Below are 27,063 nucleotides of genomic sequence, written 5' to 3'. Positions count from 1 at the left end.
CACGACGCATCAACGATGGTACGCCAATATAGATGTCGCCTTTCATTCCCCTGGCCGCTCCTCCAATCACGCCTGCTCGCCCGCCTCCTCTGCCCACCGGTGCGATGCCTCGAGCTCGTCGAGTCTAGTGCCCGGCAGCTAGAACAGAATCGGCGAGCGCTGCTGGCTGACACGCACCGAAAAGGAGCAGGTTGGGGGGTTGGCCGGTGACGCAGAGACCTGATAGGCCGCTCCGCGATGGTGTCAAGGTCCTGGTTCCTTGCATGTGCCAATCCGTAAGCTGTGCCTGCTGCTGCGGTGCGAGGACGCCGGGTCGCAGTACAGATCCGTGTACGCAGATTTCTACCGTGGCATTGGGTGTGCAGTAGCCGACTTATCGCTAGGTCAGGTTTATCGCGGAGGCCCTGCTCCTGAGCCTTCACCGCTCCTAGCAAGGGGCGGGGAGGCGAAGGAGAAACGGGAAACAGAGAAGAAACAGAACAAAAGAACCAGAAACGCGGGTTTTTTTCTGTTCGGGGGAAGGGGGAGCTTCTCGAAGGGGGTTACGAAAAGCGAAGCGGTACGGACGATGTCGGCCAGACCACAGACGCTTGCAGTGCGGTAAGCGGACTGAAACTGGTGGTGTTGAGAATGCATTGTATCGACATCAGGACGGTCTGGTCGAATTGGCTGTCGTCTGACTTCCTCTCCTCTCGCCAACCAGCAGGCTGGGAGATGCCGCTATAATGAAACTTCTATAACTCCCCAGGCCACGTTCTTCTGCTCCTAGTTCAGACGGAAACAAAAAGGCGTTAGACGATAATGGGTGGGCGCAACACGAGAACCGTCCCAACCACACACATTTCGCAGCCTAGCTTTGATAACATTTTTGAAGCCCGGTCGTTCGTCCCAAGAGTCTACACACAAGATTCACTCGTTCGGATGGTGGCATTGGGCGAAAAGAGTATAGTAGCGTGGTATCATTTCGTCGTCTAGCCTCTTGTGCTATAGTAGAGCCAGCAGCGCCGATCAATCAATCATCATTCGAACCACCCGCATGCATGCAAAAAAAGAGATCCTCTTCGCCAGCCTATTTTTGCTACCTGCTTCGAAATCCCTCTTCCGCGCCCCCCATCGGGAAGAGATAGCCATGCAGAGACACAGAGACAGAGAGATATGGAGAGATACGTCCTCCTAAGGTCTCAACCACACACTTCCGTTTCTTCTTCACCCTTCTCTGGTCTACCCCGCCTCCACCTCCTCCTCCATGTTGCCCGGGCCACCATCCAGAATATAGATTAAAAAGTACAGGAAAATCGTATATAGCGTTCCCAGCAGTAAACCTGGTACTGTAAAGCGCTTCCCCTCGCATCCGTAGTCGTGCGGTAGGGGACGAAGTAGAGGCTAAGAAAAAAAACAGAATCGTGACAGTGGCCTTACCCTCCCCTCCCTCTTTCTTCACCCCCTGCCCCTGCCCCCCTGTCCGGAACCCGAGCTCCACATATTCTCGTAACGCCGTCCATGCAATTAGGTAGTAGTTGTAATAGTAGTAGTAACGAGAGTATAAAAAAAGATAGGAAAGCGAGAGACTAGGAAAGGGAAAAAAAGAGGAGACTGAGAGAGCAGCAAAGAAAAGGGATAAAATCCATAACAGTAGCTAGTTGGAGAGCGTGCGCGTGCTCCGAATTCACGGCTTGAGCAGCAGGCTCCGCCGGCGGTTCATGTGGAGGCCGCTGAGGATGCCCCTCTTGGGGGTGGTGGGGCTCGTGGGCCGCTTCGTGAGCAGGTGGGCGCCGGCGTTGCGCCTCGCGGACGCCATGATGTCGTGGTAGGTGACGGGGAGGTCGGGGAAGGCGGAGGCGACGGCGGACTCGGGCCGGCGGTGCATCGACTTGCGCCGCGGCGGCTCCTCCTCCTCCTCCCCCCCGGGCGGGCTCGGCGAGCTCAGCGCGTGCAGGCTCGAGGTCGACGCCGACGCCGCCGGGTCCAGCAGCAGGCTGTCGCGCGAGGCCGCCGCCTTGAGGTTCGGCCGGCTGCGCTTGCGCGCCAGGCTCAGCGACCCGCGGAAGCGGCGGAACGGCAGCATCGGGGCGCGCGCGTGCGCCGCGCTGCCGCCGCCGCGGCCGCCGGGCGCCGTCGTCTTGAACGGCGGCTCCGGCTTGCTGTAGCTCTCGCCCGCGAACGGGTCCTGCGTGAGGAAGGCCGGGCTCTCGCGCGGCATCTCCTGCGTCGAGAACGGGCTGCCCTCGCGGGGTGGGCGGCTCGACCGGCTGCTGAGCGAGTCGCTGCGGAGCGCGGGCGACGACGATCGCGCGCGCGGTGTCCGCACGGGCGAGGCGGACCGCCGGCCGCTCGTCAGGTCGACGACGCAGGGCCGTCCCACGAACACGACCGAGACCGCCCTCGCGGTGTCCTCCTGGCTCTTGCGTCGCGCCGGGGCGTCGTCGGACTCGTCGCTGTCGGAGTCGTAGTCGGAAAAGTCGTCGGCGGACGACGAGGCGTCCTCTTCCGAGGAGAGGTAGACGTCGTGGGGGTCGGTGCGCGGCTTGGCCGTGGTGTCGATCGTGAGGTTTCGCAGGAGCCTCGCCCTGCGCAGCGCGCTCTTCTCCGGGACGATCGGCGTCTCGATCGTGATCTCCTTAGCGTCCATCACCGTGGCTTCCTCGATCAGGCAGTCATCGTCGACGTTCACGAGCAGCTCGGGCAGGTCGTCCTCGTAGGATGCGAAGCTGTGCGTCGACTCGTCGTGGGCGTCCTGGCTAGTTATCCTCGAAATCGCGGCCTCCCGAGCCTCACCGCGCTCCATCAAGCGGCGAGACGGTTCTGCAGACATGGTGACCTTGGTAACTCTCGGATAGCAACCCGCTAGTGTCGGATCCTTGGGTGCGTGCGGTGTGGTTTCTCAGTGTGGGATGGGAAAGTAAAGAGGCTGGGACTGAACCTGTCTGGATCCGCAAAAAAAGATATATATACTTGTAAGCTGAGTCCAGCTCTTCGATGTTTTAGAACGTAGCTGGGAGGGGGGGGGGGGGGGGGGAGAGAAGAACCGCGTGGGTCGAGTGGGTTTGAGGTGTGAAGAGCAACTTCGCGAGGAGAAGCAGAAAGAAGTTGGGCAGCGGGTGACATATGTAGATATGCGAGAGGTAGATAGAGATGGATGGGTACGGGCAATGTTCTCGACTGTGCGAGTTTCTGCGTGTAAGTGGTAGTGGTGGGGAGGAGGATGAAGGGAGAGACCGGGATGCATAAACGAATGGAGACCAGAACGTAAGTAGTTACGTACCTCGTAGGACAGGGGCCAGGGGGAAGAGTCCCCTGAACCTGGAAATCTGGAACACTGCAACACGACCTTCTCAAGTCTTAGCAGGTGTTGCAACGACTCCTAGGCCCTCAGGGATAAGAGGGTGTACCTAGACATACCTAGTAGGGGCCGCCGAGATGGGGTAAAGTGTAGGCACTAGATGGCCCCCCCAGTTCGTTCTCTTCTCTCTCTTTCTTCGTTGCGCCAGGGGGAGGGGTGGGCCCAAGAGAGCGCAGGGGTCGGTGCAATATGAAATCGGTCAAGTCGAAGAGGATTGAGGGTAGGGGAGGGGCGAGTGTAATTGCAGGAATGAAGCGATTCGATCGATAGATAATCTACGAGATCCGGCAGCTGGGGGAACAGCTCGTCGACCGAAATGGCCCCTGGACAGGATTCTCTCGTAGCCAGCGCGGTGGTCAGTAGCCCAATATACGCGGTTTCAAAGTGAACATGGGAATTTCGAGCAGCGCAGCGGCTTTGCTCTAATAAGACACTGGTCGAGGTGGGTGGGTAGGTAGGGTAGGCGTCGGTGATGAGCTAGGCGACGATTATTATTAGATGCTTCGACAGTACCGTCAAGCTATTGCAGTGCCTGATGCCGTGACCAGGCCTTGCAATCTGGACGAGACCAGAAGTCGAGAGAAGCTGGGTTGGTAGGAAATGTGGGATGCACCACTTTTACCGAACGAGCGAGGTGGGTTGGGGAGAAGACGGCTACGAATTATCGTGGACCGATGCCGCCAGTGAACGAACCATCGCATACCCCAAGAACGGGGTGGAATCGAGCTCCAGTAGCGAACCGGCCGAGAACGGGCCATGAGCTGGGTTATATGTAGGTATTCGGACGGTGGTTGGGCCGCGCCAGCATGCCAGATGACTGGTACGCATGGAGGACCATAGCCACCACAATTTCTCGCTATTCTCACATCACATCACTTGCCTCGCCGAGGGCTAAGAATACAAGAGAGAAGGGGGCGGGAAAGCGACGCTATTTTTTGATTCTTCACCCACCAACGTGTTACCTACCTTAGAAATCATCACCAACGCCCCTCGGGTTCAGGAAGAGAGCTCGTTCCGGGTTCGAGGCCAGGAGCGCCTCGACGCCTCTTGGTCCATTCTGCCACACCACGGGGATACGGAGGGTCGACGTTCGACGTAGACAAGATCGTCTGCCTGACCAAGCACGGCGGTGGAGCTTGCTTGGCCAACGCGTGCATCCACGTTTCCCGTTCGAGAGCATGATCGGCCCAGGACCGACGGAATCTTCGTCCATCCAGAATCCTTTCACCACGTACGACGATGGGGCCGGCCGGAGGTAAGAAGAATAAGGCCCTCGGCCTCCGCGGTGAGCCCAGCTCGAGGCCACAGCTGAGGGACAGAGGTGAGAGGAACAGCCCCTACCCCAGGATAGGCTCGCTCGTTCGTTCAGTGAGCGTGCTGCCAGTTAGTGTGCATGTGGCGATGGCGGCGGACGGCAGCCGTCAACGATGATCGGCGGTAAGCAGGTCATCTGTTGCTTGCACGGCGCAGGCGTAGGCGCAAGTAGCCGAACGTAAGATGGATGCCTACCACCCAACGTAGTATTAGATGATTAGGTACTTCGGCATTGCACGGTACGAGTGAGGCTGGGTTCGGGGTGGTGTTTGTTTCGACATTGTGTATTATACATAGTGCGGGCTGTACCTGATGTTGGTGTTTTCGTCAGGTAGGGAGAGGCAGGGGGAAGAAGTAGCCTGAATTGGGTTAGATATTTTAGTCTTAGCACCCGTGCTGTGAGGTAGGTACCTAAGGCAGGTGTCTTTTCCTACTAAACGTCACCGACCATCTGCCCGGACAAGCCGCCAACACAGACACTAAAGCCCCCTGGACCCCACTACGCGCGCCAAGGCACAGGCGTCGGAATGTACCTGTGCCTGCTACCGACGCCACCGGTATAGCGGGCGAACTCGGCCTTGCGGTTTGCTGAGGGTTTGCTGATAGGTACCCCCCCTTGTGCTGGGCGGTACTGCGCTATAATACGGGGCCGCCAAACGGAGTCGCTGGGTATACGAGGCACCTGTATATGTAAAACACCCCAGCGCGAAAGCTGCCTGCCCTACCGGGAAACATCAGTCTCGCGCCAGCAGAGAGTGGTGCCTCCTATATTATATAGCGACTACGCCCCAAACCTGGTCGTCGATCCCTCTGCCTCTATCCTATACCTCTACTATAGAGTCCTGTATTCCTCTATAGGCACGAAGCGGTGTCTGCGTACCTACGTAGGTATTCGGGGTGCAATAGGTATCCACGTACCGAATGGAATAGCCGGGGGCGTCTCGACGAGAGTTGGACTCTGGCCTCTGCAAGCCACCGGGTCGTGATAGCGGCCCTCGCAGAAGCGATTGGTCTGCCATCGTCGACTTCACCAGCTTGGCGACTGCACTAGGGGGGGGTGGAGGGGGCCATTCGTCCCAAGTTGCGCTCCATACACCACATGCCCTTCATGTCGTTACCTGCGTTAGGGTTGCCTTCAGCATCGCACGAGAAGATGGGGGTTTGAGGAATAACCTCTTGCCACATCACCGACCCGAACCCTATACCATCCTCTTTCCCCGCCGCCGTCGTGACTCGCCTGCACCGGCGCGGAGCTGGGTCGGCGCGCACTCCGCCGCCGCCGCCAGGGCGACTACTTCCGGTGTATGGGGCCGTCGTCGTCAGTAAATTTACTACCTACCTTATCTACGTGCTCGATCGACGTAATGCAGCTAAATGCTCTGCGCCGGGCCTTGACCTGGGTACCTGCTCGATTCGGACGGGATAGCCATCGCATCTGGTGTCTTTACACGCTGACGGGTGCCATACGTTTAATAGTACCTACGTACTCGATCCCGGCCCTAGTCAGCCGGGAGGTTTCAAACGCGATGCCCCGACTGAAGACGAATAGCGCGCAGCCTCTCAACCCTCGATGCCATGATGAAACAACGTCACGCCCGTTAGCGTCGGCGCCCTCGTCTGCCCATGCCTACCACGCCTGGCCCTGGGCCTGATCTGACCTTGACGCTCTTCTCTCCCTACGCTACGCCGTTGGGCGACACGTTTCTGATCGTCGATCGTCCCAGCGCACGGCCAATCCGCCCCGCGTTCGAGCACGTTTGTTTCTCGGCCGCTGCGGCATCCTCGACGATAAGCGTTTCTCCTTTTCGGTCGGTTCAATGCCGGACTCGACGTGACCTATCGACACATAGCCTGAAATCGTGCACGTCACGTTTTTTCCTTCTCCTTGTTGCAGCCTATGATCTGCAGCTTCGTCTGTTGTGAACAATTGACACGATCGGGGGCTTGCATCTGGCGGGGTTCTCGTCGTACCATACACACCAATTTTTTTTCCACTCCCCATCCATCGCCATCGTATAGCGATGATAGCAGTCAGAACTTCTACCTTACAATCTTAAATTTCTAAGAATAAAAAAGGCGTCGTCCCATTGTGCGAAGTACCTAATCAATGCGGAACCCGTAGGCACGCCTTCACACGCCTGACGGCCAGGTACTGCCCGGTACGTACCCTCGCGTTCGTGTCCGTTTTTGACAGGTAGAGGTAGGTATGGCGTCACTCTGTGGACCCCCCTCAGGGTTTACGTCGCGCCTAGCAGCCAATCGCGTCGCGCCCAGCTCGAATCGCTTTCCCAATAGGGCACGCTAGTCCCTCCTCGGCCTAGCCTTGCATCCCCACAACCTTATCCCCGATCGCCAAATTTCTAAAAATGCATCTCGGCACGATGCTACCTACTACTAGCAGTACTATAGCCTATAGGTATCACCTACGATAAGCTATCCGTCTCGACGCCATCCACCACCTGAAGCTTCGATAAGAAGCTCACCCGACTTGGCGCTGGCAGCTTACCTACCTCCTCTCCGCCTCCCAGCCCGCTGCTCGAGTAGGTATCTTCAACTAGGTTAGGTAGCTACCAGCTACTCTCTTGGTCGCGCGGTGGTGGACGGAGTCAGTCGGGCAACCCTCTCAACAACCCGAACCCTAGGTGTACCCGCACACACAATCCGGTGAAGGTGCTACGGATCCTGTCGCACAAGAGCGAGTAGCCTTCGTTCTGGGTCCTGAGACATTTCTAAGCAGTGGTATGATCGCGACAGATCTTACCCGTCACTAAGACATGCTGTCCGCCACCCGTTACGATGGCGTCGATAGCCTGCCGCAGCCCCCTTTTAAGAGCCGGGCTTAGGTGCAGACCTTTATACGCTTCGGCGGTATCCCGATACGCGCGTCTCTGCTGCCGACCGTCTCCAAAATTGGCATTCTCACTCTCTCTCCTCCTGCGAGCCACCCGAGCACGCGAAACATCGTTTCCCCCCTTCCCATGTTGTGCGCAGATAGCGCGGTATCCCCTCGATCTCGACGATCTCGACCCGGACAACAGGCGCTCCATCGTCTACCACGGGTGCACGCATGCTGTCTTAAAAATATCTCTCCCCTGGCTTTTAGCACATGGTCGTAGCATGCCAGCCATCCTCGACTGCTACGGTAGACCTGGGAGCTCCCGGCTTCCAGCGAGCAGAAATGACAGACGGGAACGGTCGCGAGGGTCTAGGCAGGTCCGTTCGGCGCCGCCAAGACCTAGTCGAGCTATCGAGCTTCCTACTGCGTCGGCAGTATTAGTATACGCATAGACGATCAGCGAGCCAGTTCTGGCTCTCCTTCTCTCTACCTCGTCCCCCCCCTGCAGCACGTGTTGTTTCGACTCCTTAGAGCGCAACACCGCTCGCCCTCCTCCCCTGTTCTCCCCTCCCCCATGAGATCGAGTGTGGTGAGGAAACAAAACGCGCACCTGGGTAGCAGTAACACTATCGCTGCTACCGGTGCCACTGCTGCTGCTACTTGTGCCACGGCTTGTGTTGCTGCTGCTGGGGGGCATACGTGCCATCGCCACTACTGATTTTTCATATACCTAGTATCCGTGCGAGGAGCCTCCCGCCACTGCTTACTACGAACTCACCCGGTATTGTCGCGTCGGGCTTCCGCGACAGGTGCTGGCAGGAAGGTGGGTGCTGGAATCGGGACACCCGTGCTCGCCCAAGGCCGACCCCATACGAGCTCATCTATCTATCCCTCTACCCATATGAGGGTACCTCCCACCCGAGTGCGTATCTATGCGCGTACGGGGCGTCAGCAGGGCACGTTGCTGCACGGCTCAGCACTCTCAGCCGCACAATCGGATCTCCCTACAGACGGTCAACGGACGCGGGAGCTGATTGGTAGTAAGTTCGGCCCTCCCTCCCCTTCGAAACGGATAGGCTCAATCCCAAAGGGGTAAGAAAAGGGGAAAGGGTCTTCTATGACGGAGACGGCCGAGGCGGCGCTTACTCTATCTCTAGCAGTCTACCAGGCACCTTGGCTTACAGATGCACGCACGCGCGTACGTGTAGAGCTAGGTATAGGTAGAGTATGCCCAGCTACCCCACGCTCACGGGATCCAAAAAGTATTGAGAAAAGTGATGATGTTAGTAAAAAAGACATCGTGGCTACCCCAGCAGAGCCGGCTTGGAGAGCCGACATGTGTGCGTGCACGCGAGGAATAAATTAGGGATGGCGGAGTCTATGTCGAAGACTAGCAAGCTGACAGGCAGGCAGGCAGGCAGGCGTCCGTCCTGCCGGACTCCCGAAGCGAGGCCCACGACGAGCAGCCACGTAGCCGGCGGCGGGAAGTTCTCGCGGCCTATCCGCGCACGCATCCTGCACTGTCTCCTGGAGCACATCTGCCTACATTCGTGCTTTGCTCGCTGCCTAGCCAAACCCTCAGCACCTATTCGTCTTGGCTCTCCTGCGAACAAGAGCCCCCCAAGCCGAAATGCCATACCTATGCCCATTGCCGACGGCCTAGGCTCGTCGGCAGAAGAGAGGCATCGCCGCCTCAGGTGGGTGTCCTGCGACGGCGCCCCCGCGGCCTGGATTTAGAACGCCTGCGCGCGCCGACGTCTCCCCCATGTCAGTCGTGCGAGGGGCGGGACGAGAGGGGGGCGTGGGTGCGGGAAAACGAATTGATAACGCTCGTCCCCGCGCAGAGCACAGCAGGCGCGAGAAGGAGAGCTGCGAGAAGAAGGATGGGTTTGGGCCTAGCAAAGTGCCGGTTGTTCATGCGATGTTGTGGCTGCGCCCGTCCTCCCGGTACCGTCGCTTTGTTTCAATGCGGAGAGAGAGGGGGTGAGGAAAAGAGGCAGAGGCTGACTGGGAGTCGAGGGGGGGGGGTTCGAGGGGGTTGTTCGAGATCCTTCGCGCAGGACGAAGGATTTGTTTCTTCTTGTTTCTTCCCACGCGCGGAGAGCAGGTGGCCAGAGGGGAGAACGCGATAAAAACGTGCGGCGTGCCCGTTTCTCTCTCTTTCTTTGAAACAAGCAGCGTCGGGCCCTGCCCTTCCTCCCCGTCGCTCTGCTCTGCCCTACTCTACTCTACACGGCCGCGCAGCAGGGTCTCTGTAGTATTCCGCCGCGGTCCATTCCACGCCCCCCCTTCCTTATTAATTAAATGGCGTTTCCGACACCAGGGATACCTTCCAGAACCGTTCGACTAGCCTGCCCGGGGTCGGGCAATTGAAACTCTCGCTCTTCTGCCCTTTCGTGTGCGCGGCCTAGCTTGGGGCTTTCACCGGAAGATCAGGAGGGAGGAAGCCGTCGTATTCACACCGCCCGCCCACGAATAAGCGGAATAAAATTGTTCGGGCCTATCATTTCTCCCTTTTAATATTGGCGATGGCCCGAGTACGCCTCCTGGTCGATACTCCCTCCCTCAGGTGAAGTGTGCCTTGCTACTTGAGAAACACCACTGCCTCCACTATCGTAATGCTCACGATAGATCCTACTCTTGCTGTCGATGCTATATTGGTTTCTCGTCCTACTGTTGCTACTAGGCACAAGTGAATCGCTTCAGGTGAGGCTGCTTCGCCTCTGGTCTTTCCTAGTCTCGTACGTGTTGGCTATACGCGATCGTATCATGGCCGAAGCGTTTCCCGTTCCTCAAACGTGGGCAGAGAGCACGATGGACGTTGTAGGAGGCCGCCTTCGGTTCAATGTCCCCAGCTGCATTTCTAGCACACAGATTTGGAGTCTTTGAGACCACGGCAGAGATACAACGGTCTTGATCTGCCGAATGCTGTCTATTCCCCCACCAGGTATGGGGACAGGCGTCGATGGCTAATATCAGATACCAAATTGGTTCATCAACCCTCTTCTCCACAACGACCTCGCTCAGTTGGCACGGCAAACGAGTTGCTAATATAGATTGCCATCGAAGTGGCTGTGAACCCTGTCTCGTAAAACAACGCCCACTAGAACATTGCATAGGCTATCGCGCACGTAAGTATTGCGAGACGTAGTGTCAGAGGCATAGGTAGATGCGGGCCCGGCAGTAGTATAATATTACCTCTTGGTTGATTGACATCGTTTTTTTATAAGCATCCCGGTTGTCGCCTACGAGAAATGAGACACGATACGGAGTCAAGGGACCAACCAGCTCAGCTGAACCCCTTTCTCGTAGCTACCCAGAGGCGAATTAGAGACTACCTAGGTTATCTTGAGTTCCTATCGTGAGAGTCTTAACTTCCTGGGAGTAAACCTAATAAACTACACTCCACACACCTATATCTACCCTATCAAGAGTGACCAACTAGAATAACCTCAGCTTTTCCCTATAAAGAGAACTCAGGTAGACTTCCAACGCTTAGTAACGGTATACCTAACCATGTCTCTTAACTGCTCTTCAACATTTGGTTTTAGTCTCATCATTCGTCCAGTCAAGTCATCAAACTATCAACCACCGAATCTAATATGATCAACTGCTTACCCGTCTTGGACTAAGCTCTCCGATCTCAGCGATACCTTCCCCTCCCACTTGTAGTTAAATAAATAAATAAAAAATGTCCAACTGAAACCAGAAAGCACGAAGGGTCGTCATACAACATGTATATCCTTCTTCTCAGAACGAGCGATTAGTAGTTATCATGGTTACCGTTGCACGAGTATAACACCCAGCCCGTATATGTGAGTAGACGCAGCCATGTAACATAGATGATCACCGCTAACAGCCATTATATACACCTCGTAGAGGCAACAACACTTACAAACTCGGAAGCGTGGTGTGGCCGTCGATGCGACGTCAGTCTCTCGTCTCGATGGGAGGTAATACGGGAAACCGTGAGAGGCTAATGCAGCAGCCATCAAGCGTCTTCACGAGTTCCCATCCAGGGAACATCGAGGCAGCGTCCAGCGATCGACGTAGCCAAGGGGGGCATCATGTGCCACGTCGTCTGGTATGGGGTTCGTCTGCGGCTTCTCACGACGTCGTTTCCTGTCAGTAAGACGTCGCACATGGGGACGCAACCACCTCGCCTCGCGACGAGGCCTGGGAATGGCTTCCAGGATACGGAGTCTGCCACACCAGGCGAAACGAGCGCTTCATGCACGCGGCCCTATGCGGCGAACCCCCCCCCCCCCCCCGGCTGCAGACTGTCCGGTGTGCAGCGAGCAAGCTCGGTGACGGCATCTTGAGAGTATCTGGCCGCGAAGTCCAGGTAATGGGAGCGCCCGAGGTGATGCGAGGCGCAAACTCTCTTCGTCACCGCTACTCAATAGTAACCTCCGCGGCGTCGATCTCGACAGAGCACTAGGCCACTACCGTACGGCCTCCTACCTACCTACTCTCCCTCCAGCCGGCACCGCATACCTACCTACCTATATATCTAGCCCGCGTCTCCTCCCCCGACCCCAACGAGCGCGCCCGACACTACCAAGCCACCACCAGGTCTCCTCCCGCGTCCGCACGAGCACGAGAATCCTACGCGCCAGACCCGAACCCCGCCAGAGCTCCGCGCAGCCGCAACACGCTGGCCCCCGCCGAAACCATGCATTGCGCCGTGCCCGGCCTGCCCCTGCTCATCGGCCTCGCGGCCGCAAGCACGGTCGCCGTCCCAGCCGGCCCCACCTCGACCCCGACCCCGTATTATCCCACCACGGCGCCGCCGGCCCTCGAGGCCCTGGGAACCATCGCCGTCTCCTGCCCCCCCGGCGCGCCCGAGAGCTCCTACTCCAGGTGCTTCACCGCGTCCGCGGCGACGAACTGCGTCACCGACGACGCGCCCTCGGCCTCCATCTGCTCCCAGCTGTGGAAGATCATGTGCGGTAAGGTCGACTCCGGCAGCGCCCGTCCTCTTCTTCTTCCCCCTCCTCCTCCTCCTGCCTCGCGCACGCTTACCCCTTCCGAGCTGCGCACCCCCTCCCCTCCACCCCCCCTTGCACACAGACACGTTCCGTCTTCGTCTACCTATATGTGTCCGCGCCTCCCGTCCTTCGCCGGCGAACACGTTACGCGATCTATCACGTCACTGCATCACATCAAGTCGCGGGCGAGAGGGCGAGGGCGAGGGCGAGAGCGAGCACGCCGGATCTCCCCGTCGCACGCCCGACACGGCTGCTGCTAACAGTGTGCCGGCGCCGCCGCGGCAATCGGTCTAGGAGACGACGCGGGCTGCCGAGTCTCGGGCATGAACAGGTGGAGAGGTGCAGCGCGGGGTGGGCAATGACTACGCATACCTTACGTCACGGCGACAGAGCCGGCCGCGGCAGACGATGCGGGGAATGTGTAGTTAGATTCGACGGATGGATGATGGTCACCAGAGGGTTGAGGAACAGGTAGATTAATACACAACCGAGGTTTACATGTGAAGCAACTATGTACAGTGAAGCCAATAGAGTGTCCAGCGGAGCATGGTGCGGCGCAGCGATGAAACGGCTGGGCCCGTCCCCATGGCTCTAGGATGTTCTGTGTGTATGTGGCAGAAGTATGAGCGCGACGACGAAGTCGCACGGGGGAGGGAGCGTGGCCCCGAACCCCTGCTGTACCTAGCTAGCGCGGGCGCTTCAGAGCAGCTTAGTGGCGAGCTCGACGGGCTGCTCGAGGATGATGCCGGGGCCGGCGACGACGGAGTCGGGGGTGGGGGCCCCGGGGGCGTCGGCGAGGACGGCGACGATGACGCCGCGGGTCTCGAACTGGGCGGGGATGGTGACGCGGACGGGGCGGGCGGGCCATCGGCGGGTGTCGACGGGGACGCTGACGTGGGCGAGCGCGTGGAAGAATACGGCGTAGTACTGCGTGCCGGGCGCGAAGACGGGCTGGTTGCGCGGGTCGGGAAAGCTGAGGTCGATGGTCGACCCGGGCGTCAGCGACGCGGTGCCCTTGGCCGCGCTGAGCGCTGGCAGCCCCTGCCGCGGCGCCGGGTACACCGGGTTCTGCGGCGGGCAGCTCCCCGGCACGATGAACGCGTTCGTCGTGTCGAGCACCTGGTTCGCATACGGGAACACGGTGTCGGCCGGCCCGCCGAACGGGTTCGCGCCCCAGATCTCGATCAGGCTCCACACCTCGTGCCGCGTCTCGGTCTCGGCGATGGCGAGCATGGCGGCCTGCGACGCCGGCAGCGTCGCCTGCTGCACGAGCCCGGTCAGGAACGCCATGCTCGAGATCTCGAGCACGGTGACGAGCGCGAGGAACGCGACCGGGTCCCGGAACGGGAACTGGTGCTCGCACGCGCCCGGCTTGACCGACGTCGGCGAGATCTGGTTCTGGAAGAGGCGCAGGTGGCCGGCCTCGTTGTTGCGGATCTCCTGGATGCGCTTGTACGTGTTTTTCGGCATGCCGGCCGCGACGAAGGAGGACTCGTTGAACATCTGCACGGCCGTCTGGTAGAAGTCGAAGATGATCCACTCGGCCGCGAGCAGGTTCTGCCAGACCCTGTCGTCGGCGCCGGGGGGACCGTACGCGGTCGGCAAGACGGCGTGCCTCAGGTTGCCCGGGAAGGGGGCGTCGACGCCGTAGTAGTCGCTGAAGAGGGGGTCTTGTCCCGGGACCGGGCCATAGTTCGGGTTCGCGAGCTTCTGCGTCTCGAGGAACGATCCCAGCTTTCCAAGAATAGGCTTCGCTGTGGCGACGGAGGCGAGCAGACACGCCTGGACGAGATATCGGATACCCATCGTGAGCCGTGGACCTGGTAGCAACGAACGTCCTGGAGCGCTAAAAAAAAAATCAATCAAAAACCCCCGGGTGACGGCGTTGACCCTACGAGCTGTACGGAGGGCCTAACCAGCCCAGGGACACGGGTCAGGTTTATATCACGGATCATGGCACCACCTCGCAATCCAGTGGCCCTCAATAGCGCGTTGTGGGCGAGACAAGAAAGCAAAGCCCGGCGAGATATTCACGGTGGGATTGCGCGTCGCCTATCAAAATCTCACTTTACGATCTGGTGGCGGCTGGTGCTTTAAATGGGAGCGAGACATCGCCGCAGCCACGAAGCGTGGGACGAGAGAGAGGAGAGACCCGAGTAAACTCGACCAGGTCTCGCCCGCTCGCTCTCTGCTAGGTTAAGATAGATAGAGGCAGCTAGCGATTAATGATAGAGAGGTGCCTGAGACTAGCGGCTCGCGCGTATTCTGATCGACAGGTCCTGTCGCCCATCGCTGCCGGCGCAGCGGTACCACCCGGACGAGAGAGGCCTATCAATACGACGGATTCACGCCCAGCAGGCACTTCCTGTTCGGACGCAGGGGCTTTATCGAACCGCCCAGGCCCCCCCTTTTCTCCAGGTTAATGGTGGACACAGAGCAGCACGATGACAGGCAGCATCGGGGCTGAAAAGCGCCCTTGGCCCGGCCCCCCCGGGCGAACCGTCCACCTGGGTGGGTCGGCGACAATACTCGGGGACAAGTGCTGCTGGTGGCTAGGCTGGTGGCGGCATAAGCACGATCGACGATCTGCCGGACCGAGAGGGTGGATGTCCGTCCTGGGCAGCAGTCGGTCGATACGCGACAAAAGACGTGTGTGAGGCGCGGGTGCGAGCCAGGAAATAAAAGCCCACACGCTCTCCATTGCAGACGTAGCGATGCGCGCTAAGAGGCGGCACCTCAGCCAACTCATCTCGTCCGCGGCCATTGACGCGTCGGCAGTGCCATCACCCAGGACGTACTCTAGGCGGGGTCTCCCCCCGCTCTCGGGTCTGTTCGATCGTGGGCAGCGGCGAGACCAAAACGGGCGTAAGAGGCGTCGAGAAGATAGGGGCAGGGGCTTGACGAGGAGGACAGTACGTGTAGGCCGAAAAAAGAAAGGTGGTGGGAAATAAAATAAAATAAATAAACAAGGTGGCTAGTAGGTAATGCAAAGGAAATTACCGGAGATGTTTATTGATGTCTCACATCTCAGCCAGATAGACGGATGCTTAACCGCGGTATGTGTGTGTGTGGTGTGTGCATAGGGGTGTGCTGTGTACATGGGTCTATCTAACAGATCTCTCGTATCTCTGCGTACCTATGTAATAGGTGTGTAGGTGATGTTAAGATGAGAAGGTGACTTTGCTATCCGCGAACGATTCCTCTCTTCGTCGAATAGCCCCATACTAGTCGGCTGTCTATCGGTATATACCTAGGTATAGGCAGGTAAACATGAATAAGAGTGCTAACCACTTTTACTGTCTTACTGTCCTGCCTTGTCCGCCTCGTATTCCCCGTGTCCTCCTCGCTCCCTGCCCAGACCTCGCTCGCACCTCAGCGCCACCGTCGGAGACAACCCACGCTGAGACTCCACACTCCGCCTGTATAATAAAGTATTAGTGTCTATCCTCACCCTCGGGCTGGGGTAGGCGTAGCGTAACAGCCGCGTCCCTGGTTAACCACGTAAAGCCGTGCAAAATACCGTGATATCCGTCCACCTGCCTCTCTCCCCTTGGGCGCTTGTCCCGGTTCCAGCGGCAGCTCCCGCCTCGAAAGCGGCAGCAAGTCGGCGCGGTGGCGCAGTGGCGTGGCAATATTGGTTCCTGTCGGGCTTGTCCTTCGCTTAGGCCTAGCCCGGCCGCTCCAGTATGCATCTACCTACATCGAAGTACATAGATAATTCGGCTCTGACGGGAAACTCTGCAATAGTGGCTCTGCAATAGTGGCACTCGACTTAACTCAGGCTCGGTAGACGAGAAGACCAAGTCGTCCGCCACTGAATATGCATGTCTAGACATCTGCCGCCCTCCTCTGCCCTGACTCGAACCAAGACACCTGTGATATATAGGTAGACATAGATATAGATGCGGATAGGTATAGATACCATCATGCTAGCTACCTCGACCAGGCGCGACAGTCCTCTCCCTCATCTATCTATTCTCTAACCCCCCCCCCCCCCAATCCTACCCTAACCCCCCCCTCCCCCGCTCCATTTCTCCGCTGCCCACAGGCAGGCCGACAAATGCCCGGCCCGGACGGACAGCCAGCCAAGGGGAAAGAGGGAAGAGTGCAAGTAGGTATGTACGTATGCTGGACCCTACATGGGCAATTCGGCGACCTCCGCCTCCCCTACTTCCCTCCTAACCTACACCTATCTACCTATACATATAGGATGGGCTCCAAAACGTAGTTATTGATTAAACTTCCTATCTCAGCGCTAGGCACGTAATAAGTTGGGAGTTCAGTTGGGCGGCTGCCGGGGGGATGATGTCGTTTGACTGTGAGCCATCGGCAGCAGCTCACTGACAAGTATCCCGTTCTTAAAAGTATCCTCTCTGTTTCGGGGTGGGAAAACCATTGCCCGAAGAATGGACTGTTTTACCAGGGTGAGACAAACTGATTATGGACGTCCTCCAGCAAGGTGACGTTGGTTCCCGGAATCTCTTCTTCAACCTGGCTGTAATTAAAGGTGAGCCGAGACTCAGCCTAGGGATCAGGATCCGGGGAGGCTTTATCCCCCGGAACTAATACAGGTTGGGCAGCCCAGCCGGACAAGCGCCCGTTGGCTTTCTTGGTTTGACTCAAACTGGCCGGCTCTGACGCCTTCTTCGATAAGACGATCTAGCCGGTACTTTTGAGGTGGGGCCAACTCTTTCGTCTGGACTTGTTCCGAGGGGCTGTTCCTGGTCGCAATCTCACACGATGCTGGTAGAGGTCGATAATAAACATATCTATGACAGATGTTTCCGCCAGTTCACGATTGGTGTGCAGTCCATATGCGGTTTTGAGCCAGAGCCCGTCAGACACTAAAGGCCCCAGTTTAACCCCTGCTTTGTTGAGCCACTGCAGGGCATCTTCCTTCGATCGTTGTTAGTAACTAGTAGATGTTCCACACGTCGAGAGGTCGGAAACAGACAAGTTGATCTAGTAGTCGGAGCCTCGGATGGTGTTGCTAGATCAATAGCTGTTGATGAGTCAATAAGGTCAGACGACCTCGCCCGAACAGGGTAAAACTTGATCATTGCTGAAGTTGGCAAACTGTCTGCTGTTAACGTCGATGCGAAACAAGCCATATGTCGACGAGAGATATGTTCTTCTGAAGATGCGGTGAGTCGTGGGAGTTGGAAAGAAAGCTAGTTGACACCTGCAAAGGTGGAACGGTAAGGAAGGTTCAGTTTCAACCAGTGAACGTTGAAGACGTACGCCTCGAAATAGATGAGGGTTAGGTCCAGTTTAGAGACTTGACTAGGTCTTGCTGATCGCAGTTTACTGACATTCTCGGACCTTGTTCGCAGTTTATGGACTTGCACGGGCCCGGAAGCCATGAGACCAATTGGCTTTCGCGTGGAACCTCACAGCGTGGTTGGATGTGGTCCAAACAGCAACATTTGAGACGGACCCGTCCACCTCGCTTCAAAGGCCTTGAGCCGCTTACGGTTGAGTGCTCAGACGTTTCTCAATCTGGATTTGAAGCTTCTAATAGGCATTCCCTCTAGGGAGCCACCCGGCAGTTGGCTTGCTGTTATTGCTGCTACCAGTGTTGTTGTTTTAGTAGCCATTATTTTGCTTTTAGTTTTGTTGGCCCGAAGGAATCTGTTAACAGGGAGGAGGTTTTTGCTGATAAGGAGGCCATCCTGATGGCGGTTGTGACTATAGGTATGGGGATGAGTACGGATATAAACGGTTATAGGGAGTGCGGGGTGAGGTGGCCGGGCTGGGCCGTAATAGGCACAAGGTAGACAGCCGTCTATATATGCAGACACATCGGAGGCCATCCTTAGCCAGAAAACCGAGGAAGAGAGCCGTTTCAGGGTGAGGGATTTCGGGAAGTGCCCTGCCTCATCATGGGCCTTGACCAGCGCCTTGGAGACTTCCTTAGGAAAGAGGCATTGATTCCAGATGCCCCTGTGGTAATGCTGCACGTGGGAGTCTCGTATCTTGTGCTCCCTTGCTTGGTTCAGCAGAGATCTCCACTTCGTCCGACTGTGCCCGTCCGTTTTAATCCTCCTGTGATTATAAGCTCACAAATCTCCCAATACTACTCGGAATTTACCCATTTTTCATGTTCTTCAGGGGATCCCCCTATCTTGGGCTCGTCCAGCAACTCCGACGACATGGTTGTGAACTCCAGCGCGCATCCCGGAGCCTAAAAATCCCGATAAAGGCCCGAATGGTCGTTCCTGGGCCTGAGAGGTGAGAGAGGTAGGTGGGTTGGTAACCAGGAAGCAGACCCCCCCCCCAACGACACCAGCGAAACTCGCTCTACAACAATTCCAAGAACAGGCTTCGCAATATCAAAATCAAACAGTCATCGATAAAAGACCGTGCAATCAGCGGACCAATCTTGGTTGTCTGTAGTGCGGAAGACGAAAGCTAGGCTGGTGGATTGCGTAACCATTAGGCCATCCCCTACTCCGCTTGACGATAAAGGGCTGGGAAGATCGAAGATTGCTAGTATGTTCCCATAGGTAAGTGTCCATACAATGTCTCGAATAGCGAAAACCCCAGCGAGTTAACGTATCTCAAGAATCTTTATCCTTCGGTACTAAGACTAGCTGAGCAGCCCAGTCTGACAAGTGCCCATTGGCTACTTTGGTGGATTCAAATTGACTGGCTTCGACTCCTTCTTGAATCAAACGATCTAGCCAATATTTTCGCGGAGGCGTCCAACTTTTTCGTTTGGACTTGTTCCATGGAAGGGTTCCTGGTCTCAACCGGACACGGTGTTGGTACAAATCAGTTGCCGGCATGTCCAGTACCGAGGTTGACGTTAGCTTGGGCCATCACGTCTGATAGGTAAGTACGTCTGAAGCCCAGCTCAATGGTTAGTCAAAAGCGGTTAGCAGTGCCGGGTTAGTAGTCTTCTTTAACACTAATTGCAGAATCCGCTTAAACACTTCTACCAGCCCAACTGATCGCCCGTATTGGAGGCGTCTGAGGAGGTTATAAGATGAGCAAGTCGTCGGTTTGGGAGGTTTTGGTATTTGAGGGCGGGGGCTCCCACTTGCGCGTATAATGACTAGCTAAGTGGGGCACATCTACATCACGTGATTTCGTTACATAATCAGTGACGGGAGGGCTAGTTGAGTCCGGTTTAGCCTTGTCGCGGCTGACCACCTCCGCCGGTACCGTCGCCGCCGTTGCCGTCGTCCCAGGGTCATGGACCGCTACCGTAGCATCACTACAGCATCACCACCGACTTCGATAGTCTTAGTTGTTCTAGTTAGTTAGCTAGGTAACCTCGAACCAAGCAAGACCGACCGACCAACCGACCGACCGAGCACGTGCCTGACAACAAGCTGCCCGCCCTCTCCCAACCTACCTTCCCCATACCGACCGTCGCTCGCGCACCCAACCCACATCTACAGGCATACAATACGTCGAGACATCTGCCAATTATCATCCCCTTCTTCATTCATTTAGTATCGGTTCATTTCATTTTTTTTTGAATTGCGGTCATTATACGTTGTTCTGGGGAGGGAATGTGTGTTCAGGAAGGGGGCAGGCCTATTTGTTTCCAACGCAGAAAAAGGGCCGCAGGCGCTGCCGCCGACATAAATTATGTCGTGGGGGTGGGGGTGGGAAGGGGTTTAGAAGAAGTGTGTGTGTGTGTGTGTGTATGCACAATCCCTCGCCGAAGGTTCCGTTCCTCGCGCAAGTCATGTCTCCTGAGATGCGTTTCCTCCTCGTTTGTCTTGTTCGTCACCAACCCCCGGCCGTTCCGAAACTCCTCACAACCAGAGGCGCGTGTTCGTTCCTCTCCTTCGTCCTCCGGTCGTATACAATATCTACATGAGTAGCCGAAAATCCTGACAAATGCCGCCACTCCCTCGTCACCCCGTTGTAGCCCTCAACTGTTAAAAAATATATATATACCTCGTCATCGATTACAATGTCACTAATACAATGGTTGAATGGTCGTAGAGGGACGGCTCTTCTAGCACCTGAGTTTTTTTCGCTCACGATTCGATGTCGGAACCCAAGATTCCGTAATGCAAAAATGGCGTACTGGCCCCAAATCCGCGTAGGCAACGCGTCCCCGGATTGGCAAGTGCTCGTCGATTCTGGCGCTCACGCCTTCCGGGAGCGCGTGCTGACGCCGTTGGCTTTCATACCAGTGGCGGAGGCGGAAGCGACCGTATGGTGGTGGTCGGGCAGAGGGGCCTGCGACATGCGGCGAAGGGTCTTGCGTGTGCTAGGCGCTTTATGATCCTTCTTGTACGTCGCGAAGTAGAAGGAGATGAAGAGGACCAGGTACGAAGTGAGAGTGCCGATACCAGCGAAAGCGGCGAACTCCTCGCCGGCGCATTGGCCCGCATTGGGCATCCACCGGAAGTAGGTAGACGTGAAGTAGGTGTAGGCGGCAAAGTAGACGAAACCTGCGTGGGTTGGTTAGTCGTGTTCCGGCCTCGTACGCGACGCGGGTCGGTCCAATGGCTCGACATACCAAGATCGATGATGAACTGGATGATCTGCAGGCGGGTGATCCACTCCTTCCACCAGATTCGGATTCCGCGGGCGCTCTGGAAGTAGTACCAGTACATGACGACGTGCACGGTCAGGTTGAGCGTGATGACGACCCACGAGACCGCGGTAGAGCCGATGAGCTGGGTGTAGCAGAGGAAGGCTGTCGCGCCGTGATGGTAGCAGTGCAGGAAGGCTAGCAGTGCCAACGGTTAGATTACTCGGTTTCGATCCCTTTCGGCGAGGCGCGCTTACTCAATGGCTTCTTCTTCAAGAACAAAAACACCGTGTCCAACAGCTCCAGGTACTTGGTGAGGTAGTTTAACTGAAAGGCGAATTAGCTTCGCGGCTCGGCGCGAACGTGTGCGGAGGAGCGGTGTGTGGTGCGCGTGCGCCGTCGACTTACGTAGTAAAGGACTACCAGCGGTTGCGTCCAGCCTCCGTCAGCGTCACAGATCGCGTAGAAGATGCCGTGGCGGACGACGGTGGGCAGCAGCTGCTCGACGAACAGCGCCAGCAGTATGCCGCTGATGGCGGTGAGGTAGAAGTTGTGGACCAGGAAGAGAGATCTCATCTTGAACGGTTCTCGGTCCCGCATGAACTCCCTACCGCCGAAGATGACGCTATAGTAGATGGTGAGGAAGATCAAGGTCTCCTTCAGCGTCGACATGGGCGTCTTGCCAGTCACGAATCGGAAGTCGTCGGCGGGATAGCCCGCCACCACCTCGAAGGCCTTGCTGAAGTAGGGCCATAGCTGGACACCAAACGGTCGGTCGAGGGTTGGGATGGGGAGGGTGTCCCAGAGGGTAGGAGCGGCAGAAGCCATGACGCGGAATGCCAACGCAGCCGACGATGCTCAATGGCAGTCAATATGGGGACACCGGGCGACCTGAACCGACCACGCGAGCAGCTGTCGGCCTGCTTGCTGAAGGAGTGACGCGAAGGAAAGGGTCTGGGAATTAAACGGGTAAGCCGTGCTGGCGGTGCACTCGCTCGCTAAGCAGGTGACGATGGGTGCGGGCCGGAAGAGGTGGGAAAGGGAAGAGAAGAAGAGAGAAAGAAAGGAAGAGAAAAAGAAGTATAAGAGAAGAAGATCGGGGCACTCGGGAGCCGGGACGGAGAACTAAAAGAGAACACGGTGTTGACGAGGCTCGTGAGGATGGAGAATGGAAAAAAAAAAAAAAAGTTGAGAGCGACAAGAGGCAGCGGGAGGTTCGCGCTTTTTGGCTCTGGTTCATTAAACTCCACGCCAACAAAGGGGGACGTGAGCTGCGCGGTCTCCCATTGGACGGTCGCGTCTGTGTCGCCAGGATTGGGGCTTCCCCCATTACCCATAGCACGCTCCTGCCCCTGCGCGGCCAATGGCCAGCACAGCTTCACCGATCGGATTTGACGGGACTCTCGGGCGGCGCTGCGAAGGGCAAGTCAGTCAGCCGTCGACCAGTCCGTGCCGCACATCCTACCTACCTAGGTACTTACCTACTATACCTACCCTCGCTTGCGTCGATGAGGAGATATGAGAGGTACCTGTCCACCCGTTGAATGCAAGTACACACCCGGGTCTTCTATGCCCAGGTATATATACCTATGTGGTAGGTACAATCCGGGACGAATTTGACCACAGCAATAAGGTCCCAATTGGCCCATTGCGTACATGCCTTAGGTACCTACCTGGTAGGTGGGTAGGTACCTAGGCATGCATGTACCCTGGCTGCCTACCTACCTCGACGTACCGACGCATCTCACCTCTGTCTGAGGTTGGTGTCTCTCTCTCTCTCTCTCTCTCTCTTATCAACACGCTGATCCGTGAGATCCTATCTACCTGGGTAGGTACCTATCGAGGAGATTAACTGGGAGTACACCAGGGTACTTCCGCTGCTTGCCTGCCGGAGGTACCGGAGGCAGGCGGGTAATACACCGCGTGGACGGGTAATGGCTTATGTGAAGGTGCCTGAGGTACACACATAGGTACTGCCAGTACTATAAAATCTCTCCGCGCAACCGGAGCGAGCAACGCGGCGTTGTACCACGTACCTGCATGGCGTACCCCGGCAGGTATTGGGCTATTCCTAATCAACGACCCCGAGTGGATGCTGGGCGCCTGTGACAGGTGGGAGGGCATCTCGGAGTACAACGGCTGCATGTATAGGCTACCTGGCTTGCATTGATACAACAAACATTAATTTCATATTGCAGGAATATCACGGGCTGCTAAGACGGTCGACGGCTTATCCTCTTTCTCTCCCCTCTAATAATGCCTCGGAGGAGAGGACAATAAGAGGTATTAATTTCAGTGTATGTTCATACAGACACACATACACGCATCGTCTATTCCCGCATTCCTTCGATCGCATCTCCTGTTTGCACATGGGACCTGAAGCGAGATCGTCCAACCCGAGTTTCGGCATTGGCGGATGCGGTGCACGCTATATAGGTAATGGCCTATCTTATCCCGTCCCCCCCCCGTCCTAAGTAGTAGGTAGGGTAGGGAGTATAACACAGTATTACGACAACGTGCCACACGCTAGCACACGCGCACTGCGCGCTACGCTGGCTCTTATCGAAGGTAATTTAACTGGGCTGGAGGCATTTCTCTCTTTGCCTAGGTCCGGCTTTGGAGCTCGCGCGTAAGCCTCGGCCAAACTGAAATGAGAAACGGGGGCCCCTTTCGTGTTGTTTTTTTTTCTCATGCCCGGGCTATTAATAAGCATAACGTCCGATGACGATTCGGGCAAGTCGACAAGCCTATCGCCTTCTACTCATAAGTAGCGCGCCGGACGATTCTTCGTCGGGCACTCTCGCGATACCGGGCCCGGCCAGTCCTTTATGCACGATGCCTTGTTCTAGTCAACAAACTCACCACGTCCCGCTTGGGTTGTTTGTGTGTGTATGGATTTATATATCCTATATGCTCCAACCGATGTTTCCGCGTTCTGCCGTTTCCCCTTCCCTCAACCCTGTCTTGATAGGAAAAGACAATAATACCTAAGTGCACTTACCTACCTTATCTAACGGCATGTGTCGCGTACACTTCCGCTCCGCCGCACCCCATGAGGCGCTCGCTTTGGAATCCCAACTGACGGAGGTACTATCCACGCGACTCGGCTGCAAGCAAGGACGGACTAGAGCGATTTTCTGAGTCGTGCGCGACAAGCTATGTGTGCCGGCTAAAACTCGCCAAAAGCTTCTGTCGGGGCCCGACGAGGGCTAGAATTAACCTCAGACCGGACTCGGAGCCCGGGCGACAAAGGAACCGCCGTCCCATGCTCTGGGGATCGGGAAGGTTTGCATCGTCCCTTTTGATTGTGTGTATTCTATGTCATAGTGCACTACGGCGCACGTAGTATATCCCATCATACCCGTACCCAGCGGTATAGGCAAGATGCGCTCATATCGGCTACAGCTATCGCGTCTACGCATAGGGTGGGTTTTGGTGTTCCCTATAGGGAATGATGGGATGGGTACGGCAGCCTGTATGAGTACAGGACGCGAGAGACCTCGGGTTGCACACCCAGAGTGCCTCGACAGTCCCCCCCCAACAGATGCCAATGCCAATGTATGCGAGGTGCCAATGACGTCGTCGACAGCCGACGCCAGATGCAGATTCTCAAATCCCACCTTTGCCGAGGACGAGTCGCATCTGCGCTCCCTCTCTGCTGCTTCGCACCCAGCTCCAGCAACGCTTGGGCCACCATTGGATGTCGACGGCTGGCCCCGTTTGTGCGGACGCTAGGTACCTATACCTCCTCAGGTTAGGAGGTAGGTTAGGAGATAGGTTACAGATACCACCAGGTGAGCGCGCGAAGCGTAGGGGAAATGCGCAGACACCCCCAAAGTACCAGTACGAAAGGAGGGACAGGTCGCGGGTTAGCAGCCTCCAGATAGGTCGAGCCCCTCCACGAGACGGTCCCAAGCCCCACCAGAGAGGGGGGCCGAGCCGCCAATCAGCGCGACTCCTTTTGTGAGCCGGGCTTCCATTTTCCCAGACCCGGCGAAGCGCATCATTCGATGTGAGAATTTCTCCCGCTGTTGAATTGCATCGAGAAGAGAGAGCTCGACGGGCACCAGCGCCAACCACCAACCACCAACCACCATAACCGTAACCGTAACCGTAACCGTCGCTACCGCCTGTCGGTACCGCTGCCGCTGACCACTGCTACCCATACGGGCCCGTCTCCCGCTGCGAGAGGCTTCTTCTTCTGCCTGGCCGAAGCACCGCCCAGCTAACCAACCAAGAACCCCCCCAAGCAGGACTAGATCCTAAAAAAGACAAACCACCACCTGATATATCACCACTACTCCTACTCACTAGCTATCTTTACTGCAACATCTCCCTGTCCCTCTCTCCCGCGAACACCCCCAAGTGTCCTCCTCCCTCTCCTCCTCCTGCTTAGAAAAATCACCATCCGGGCGGGCATCGCACCCTACTCTTGCCGCATCTCTCTTCGCACATCCTCTCTCTCACCCATTCTCCTCGGAACTCTCCGCTCTCTTTTTTTTTTTCCTTTCTCCCGTACCGCAAACGCCATGTCGTCCCTGTCGCTACTTCGAATTGCCTCGCGAGGCCCCCCCAAGAACTTCTTCCGCGCCAACCGACCCGTCGCGCCCGCCCGATCTAGCGCCTCCTTCATCCCGGGCCTAGTCGCCGGCTCCAGCCTTAACTTCAGCACCTCGGTCGCCTGCAACTCCGCTGCCGCGCACCACGAAGAGACCTTCGAGGAGTTCACTGCCAGGTAAGGGAGCGCTGCTCTTTCCCCTCTACTCGGACCCCGGCGGACGATATGCGGAGGGCACAGGGAGGGGCAGTCCAAGCTCCAACCCCGTCACCCAATGGAGACGCAAATTATTGTCACGGCCAAAAAAAAGATTTGGGCTGGGTTGTCAATTGGTTCAGTACTGCGGGAGCTCCAATATCGCTCAGTGCTCAATTGGACGCGGGGCCGCGATGGGAACAATTTTGTACATATATACAGACGGCTAACTTTGCCTCGCGACAGATACGAGAGTGAATTCGAAAAGGTGCAGGATGTTTTCGAGCTTCAGGTTCGTGCAAGGCTCTCTCCCCAAGTTCTCCGTGCCCAATTTCCCCGGCCTGTTCTGCCTATCCCCCCTCCCCCCCTCTGCCCCCTCTCCAAACACCGCCAGACACCGTCGACCCACTCCCCTCTCCACACCTATGACACGAGCCGCTCCCACCACGACGTCAGAGAAACACAAGCGAAGATGTCGTAGAGTTGGATTAATTCTGGTCCTAACCCGTCCGCCGCAGCGCAACCTAAACAACGCCTTCGCCTACGACCTGGTACCGTCCCCCTCCGTCGTCGAGGCCGCCCTGCGCGCCGCCCGGAGAGTCAACGACTTCCCTACGGCCGTGCGCATCTTCGAGGGCATCAAGGCCAAGGTCGAGAACAAGGACCAGTACCGGCAGTACCTCGACGAGCTGAAGCCCCTGCGCGAGGAGCTCGGCGTCATCCTGAAGGAGGACCTATACCCCGAAGAATCGAAATAGAACGCCGTCACGCCACCCGTCCGGTCCGGGGCCGATAGGAGGAAGAGGAACTCGTTCTTCGGGAGGTCGGGTGAGGGGCGGACGAAAACACTAGGCAACACGAAGAGACGACGCGTAAGAAGAGCGAGAGAGAGTGAGAGAGACACACAGAGAGAGAGAGAGATGAAGAGATGAAAGGGAGGAGAGAAAGAGAGAGAGGGGATAGGAGAGGCCTTGGATGTTCCGGCCAGGCGCATAAGTCGACCAGGGAGAAGTGAGAGAGAGGACAGGAGAGGGGAGGAGAGGAACGGAAAGGAAAGACACCAAAACCAACCAAAAAATCCAAGACGTCTGCATCATTGGGGATAGAGGCGAGATTTCGCGATTGCTCCTGCTTTTGTTCTTGTTATAATCCTTGTCACGTAAAGCATCTTGCCAAAAAAATCAACCATATTTGATTCTTCATCATCCTCTCTTTCTTCCTACCCCCCTCTTTCCTCGCCGCGCGCTGTATAACGGTCCGCCCGCCCGGTCGACCGCACCAAGCGGCGCGCGCGCGCCCTTCCCCGTAGGCGCATGCGTGTGCCGCGTC

The 27,063-nt window shown here is 57.0% G+C and overlaps 7 protein-coding genes across 7 annotated transcripts; 3 read left to right on the top strand and 4 right to left on the bottom strand.

Moving 5' to 3' along the window:
• Positions 1-944: 944 nt before the first annotated feature.
• On the bottom strand, positions 945-3,063 carry GGS23DRAFT_547809 (uncharacterized protein). Its single transcript, XM_051515113.1, has one exon. It carries the CDS (start codon positions 2,810-2,812, stop codon positions 1,667-1,669), a length of 1,146 nt encoding a protein of 381 aa, XP_051376030.1. The 5' UTR covers positions 2,813-3,063; the 3' UTR covers positions 945-1,666.
• A 4,271-nt stretch (positions 3,064-7,334) lies between these two features.
• GGS23DRAFT_170940 (uncharacterized protein) lies at positions 7,335-8,167 on the top strand. The gene has a single exon (XM_051511553.1). It carries the CDS (start codon positions 7,451-7,453, stop codon positions 7,940-7,942), a length of 492 nt encoding a protein of 163 aa, XP_051376029.1. The 5' UTR covers positions 7,335-7,450; the 3' UTR covers positions 7,943-8,167.
• A 3,999-nt stretch (positions 8,168-12,166) lies between these two features.
• On the top strand, positions 12,167-12,935 carry GGS23DRAFT_612448 (uncharacterized protein; the record flags this gene model as incomplete). The annotated part of the gene is made up of 2 exons (XM_051520490.1): positions 12,167-12,437; positions 12,661-12,935. Coding segments are annotated over 2 exons (546 nt in total), but the record flags the coding sequence as incomplete, so codon positions are not given.
• Positions 12,936-13,180: 245 nt separating this feature from the next.
• GGS23DRAFT_602468 (uncharacterized protein) lies at positions 13,181-14,287 on the bottom strand (the record flags this gene model as incomplete). Its single annotated transcript, XM_051519325.1, has 1 exon — positions 13,181-14,287. One exon carries the CDS (start codon positions 14,285-14,287, stop codon positions 13,181-13,183), a length of 1,107 nt encoding a protein of 368 aa, XP_051376027.1.
• A 6,165-nt stretch (positions 14,288-20,452) lies between these two features.
• On the bottom strand, positions 20,453-21,894 carry GGS23DRAFT_170763 (elongation of fatty acids protein). Its single transcript, XM_051511552.1, has 4 exons — positions 21,390-21,894; positions 21,239-21,308; positions 20,967-21,179; positions 20,453-20,898 (listed from the first exon to the last, which is right to left on the bottom strand). Exons 1-4 carry the CDS (start codon positions 21,807-21,809, stop codon positions 20,591-20,593), a joined length of 1,011 nt encoding a protein of 336 aa, XP_051376026.1. The 5' UTR covers positions 21,810-21,894; the 3' UTR covers positions 20,453-20,590.
• Positions 21,895-22,630, bottom strand: GGS23DRAFT_170753 (uncharacterized protein). The gene is made up of 2 exons (XM_051511551.1): positions 22,463-22,630; positions 21,895-22,394 (listed from the first exon to the last, which is right to left on the bottom strand). The coding sequence occupies exon 2, from the start codon at positions 22,316-22,318 to the stop codon at positions 21,980-21,982; it is 339 nt and encodes a 112-aa protein (XP_051376025.1). The 5' UTR covers positions 22,319-22,394; positions 22,463-22,630; the 3' UTR covers positions 21,895-21,979.
• Positions 22,631-24,977: 2,347 nt separating this feature from the next.
• GGS23DRAFT_547780 (putative cytochrome c oxidase polypeptide VI mitochondrial precursor) lies at positions 24,978-26,972 on the top strand. The gene is made up of 3 exons (XM_051515112.1): positions 24,978-25,716; positions 25,981-26,026; positions 26,253-26,972. The coding sequence occupies exons 1-3, from the start codon at positions 25,511-25,513 to the stop codon at positions 26,490-26,492; spliced, it is 492 nt and encodes a 163-aa protein (XP_051376024.1). The 5' UTR covers positions 24,978-25,510; the 3' UTR covers positions 26,493-26,972.
• Positions 26,973-27,063: the final 91 nt, after the last annotated feature.

This window comes from Durotheca rogersii (assembly GCF_024521655.1).
Source record: "Durotheca rogersii strain YMJ 92031201 chromosome Unknown GGS23scaffold_2, whole genome shotgun sequence".
In the NCBI taxonomy this organism is placed as follows: domain Eukaryota; kingdom Fungi; phylum Ascomycota; class Sordariomycetes; order Xylariales; family Xylariaceae; genus Durotheca; species Durotheca rogersii.
Note: the sequence above shows the minus strand (reverse complement) of the source record. Positions and strands in the feature narration are given on the sequence as shown.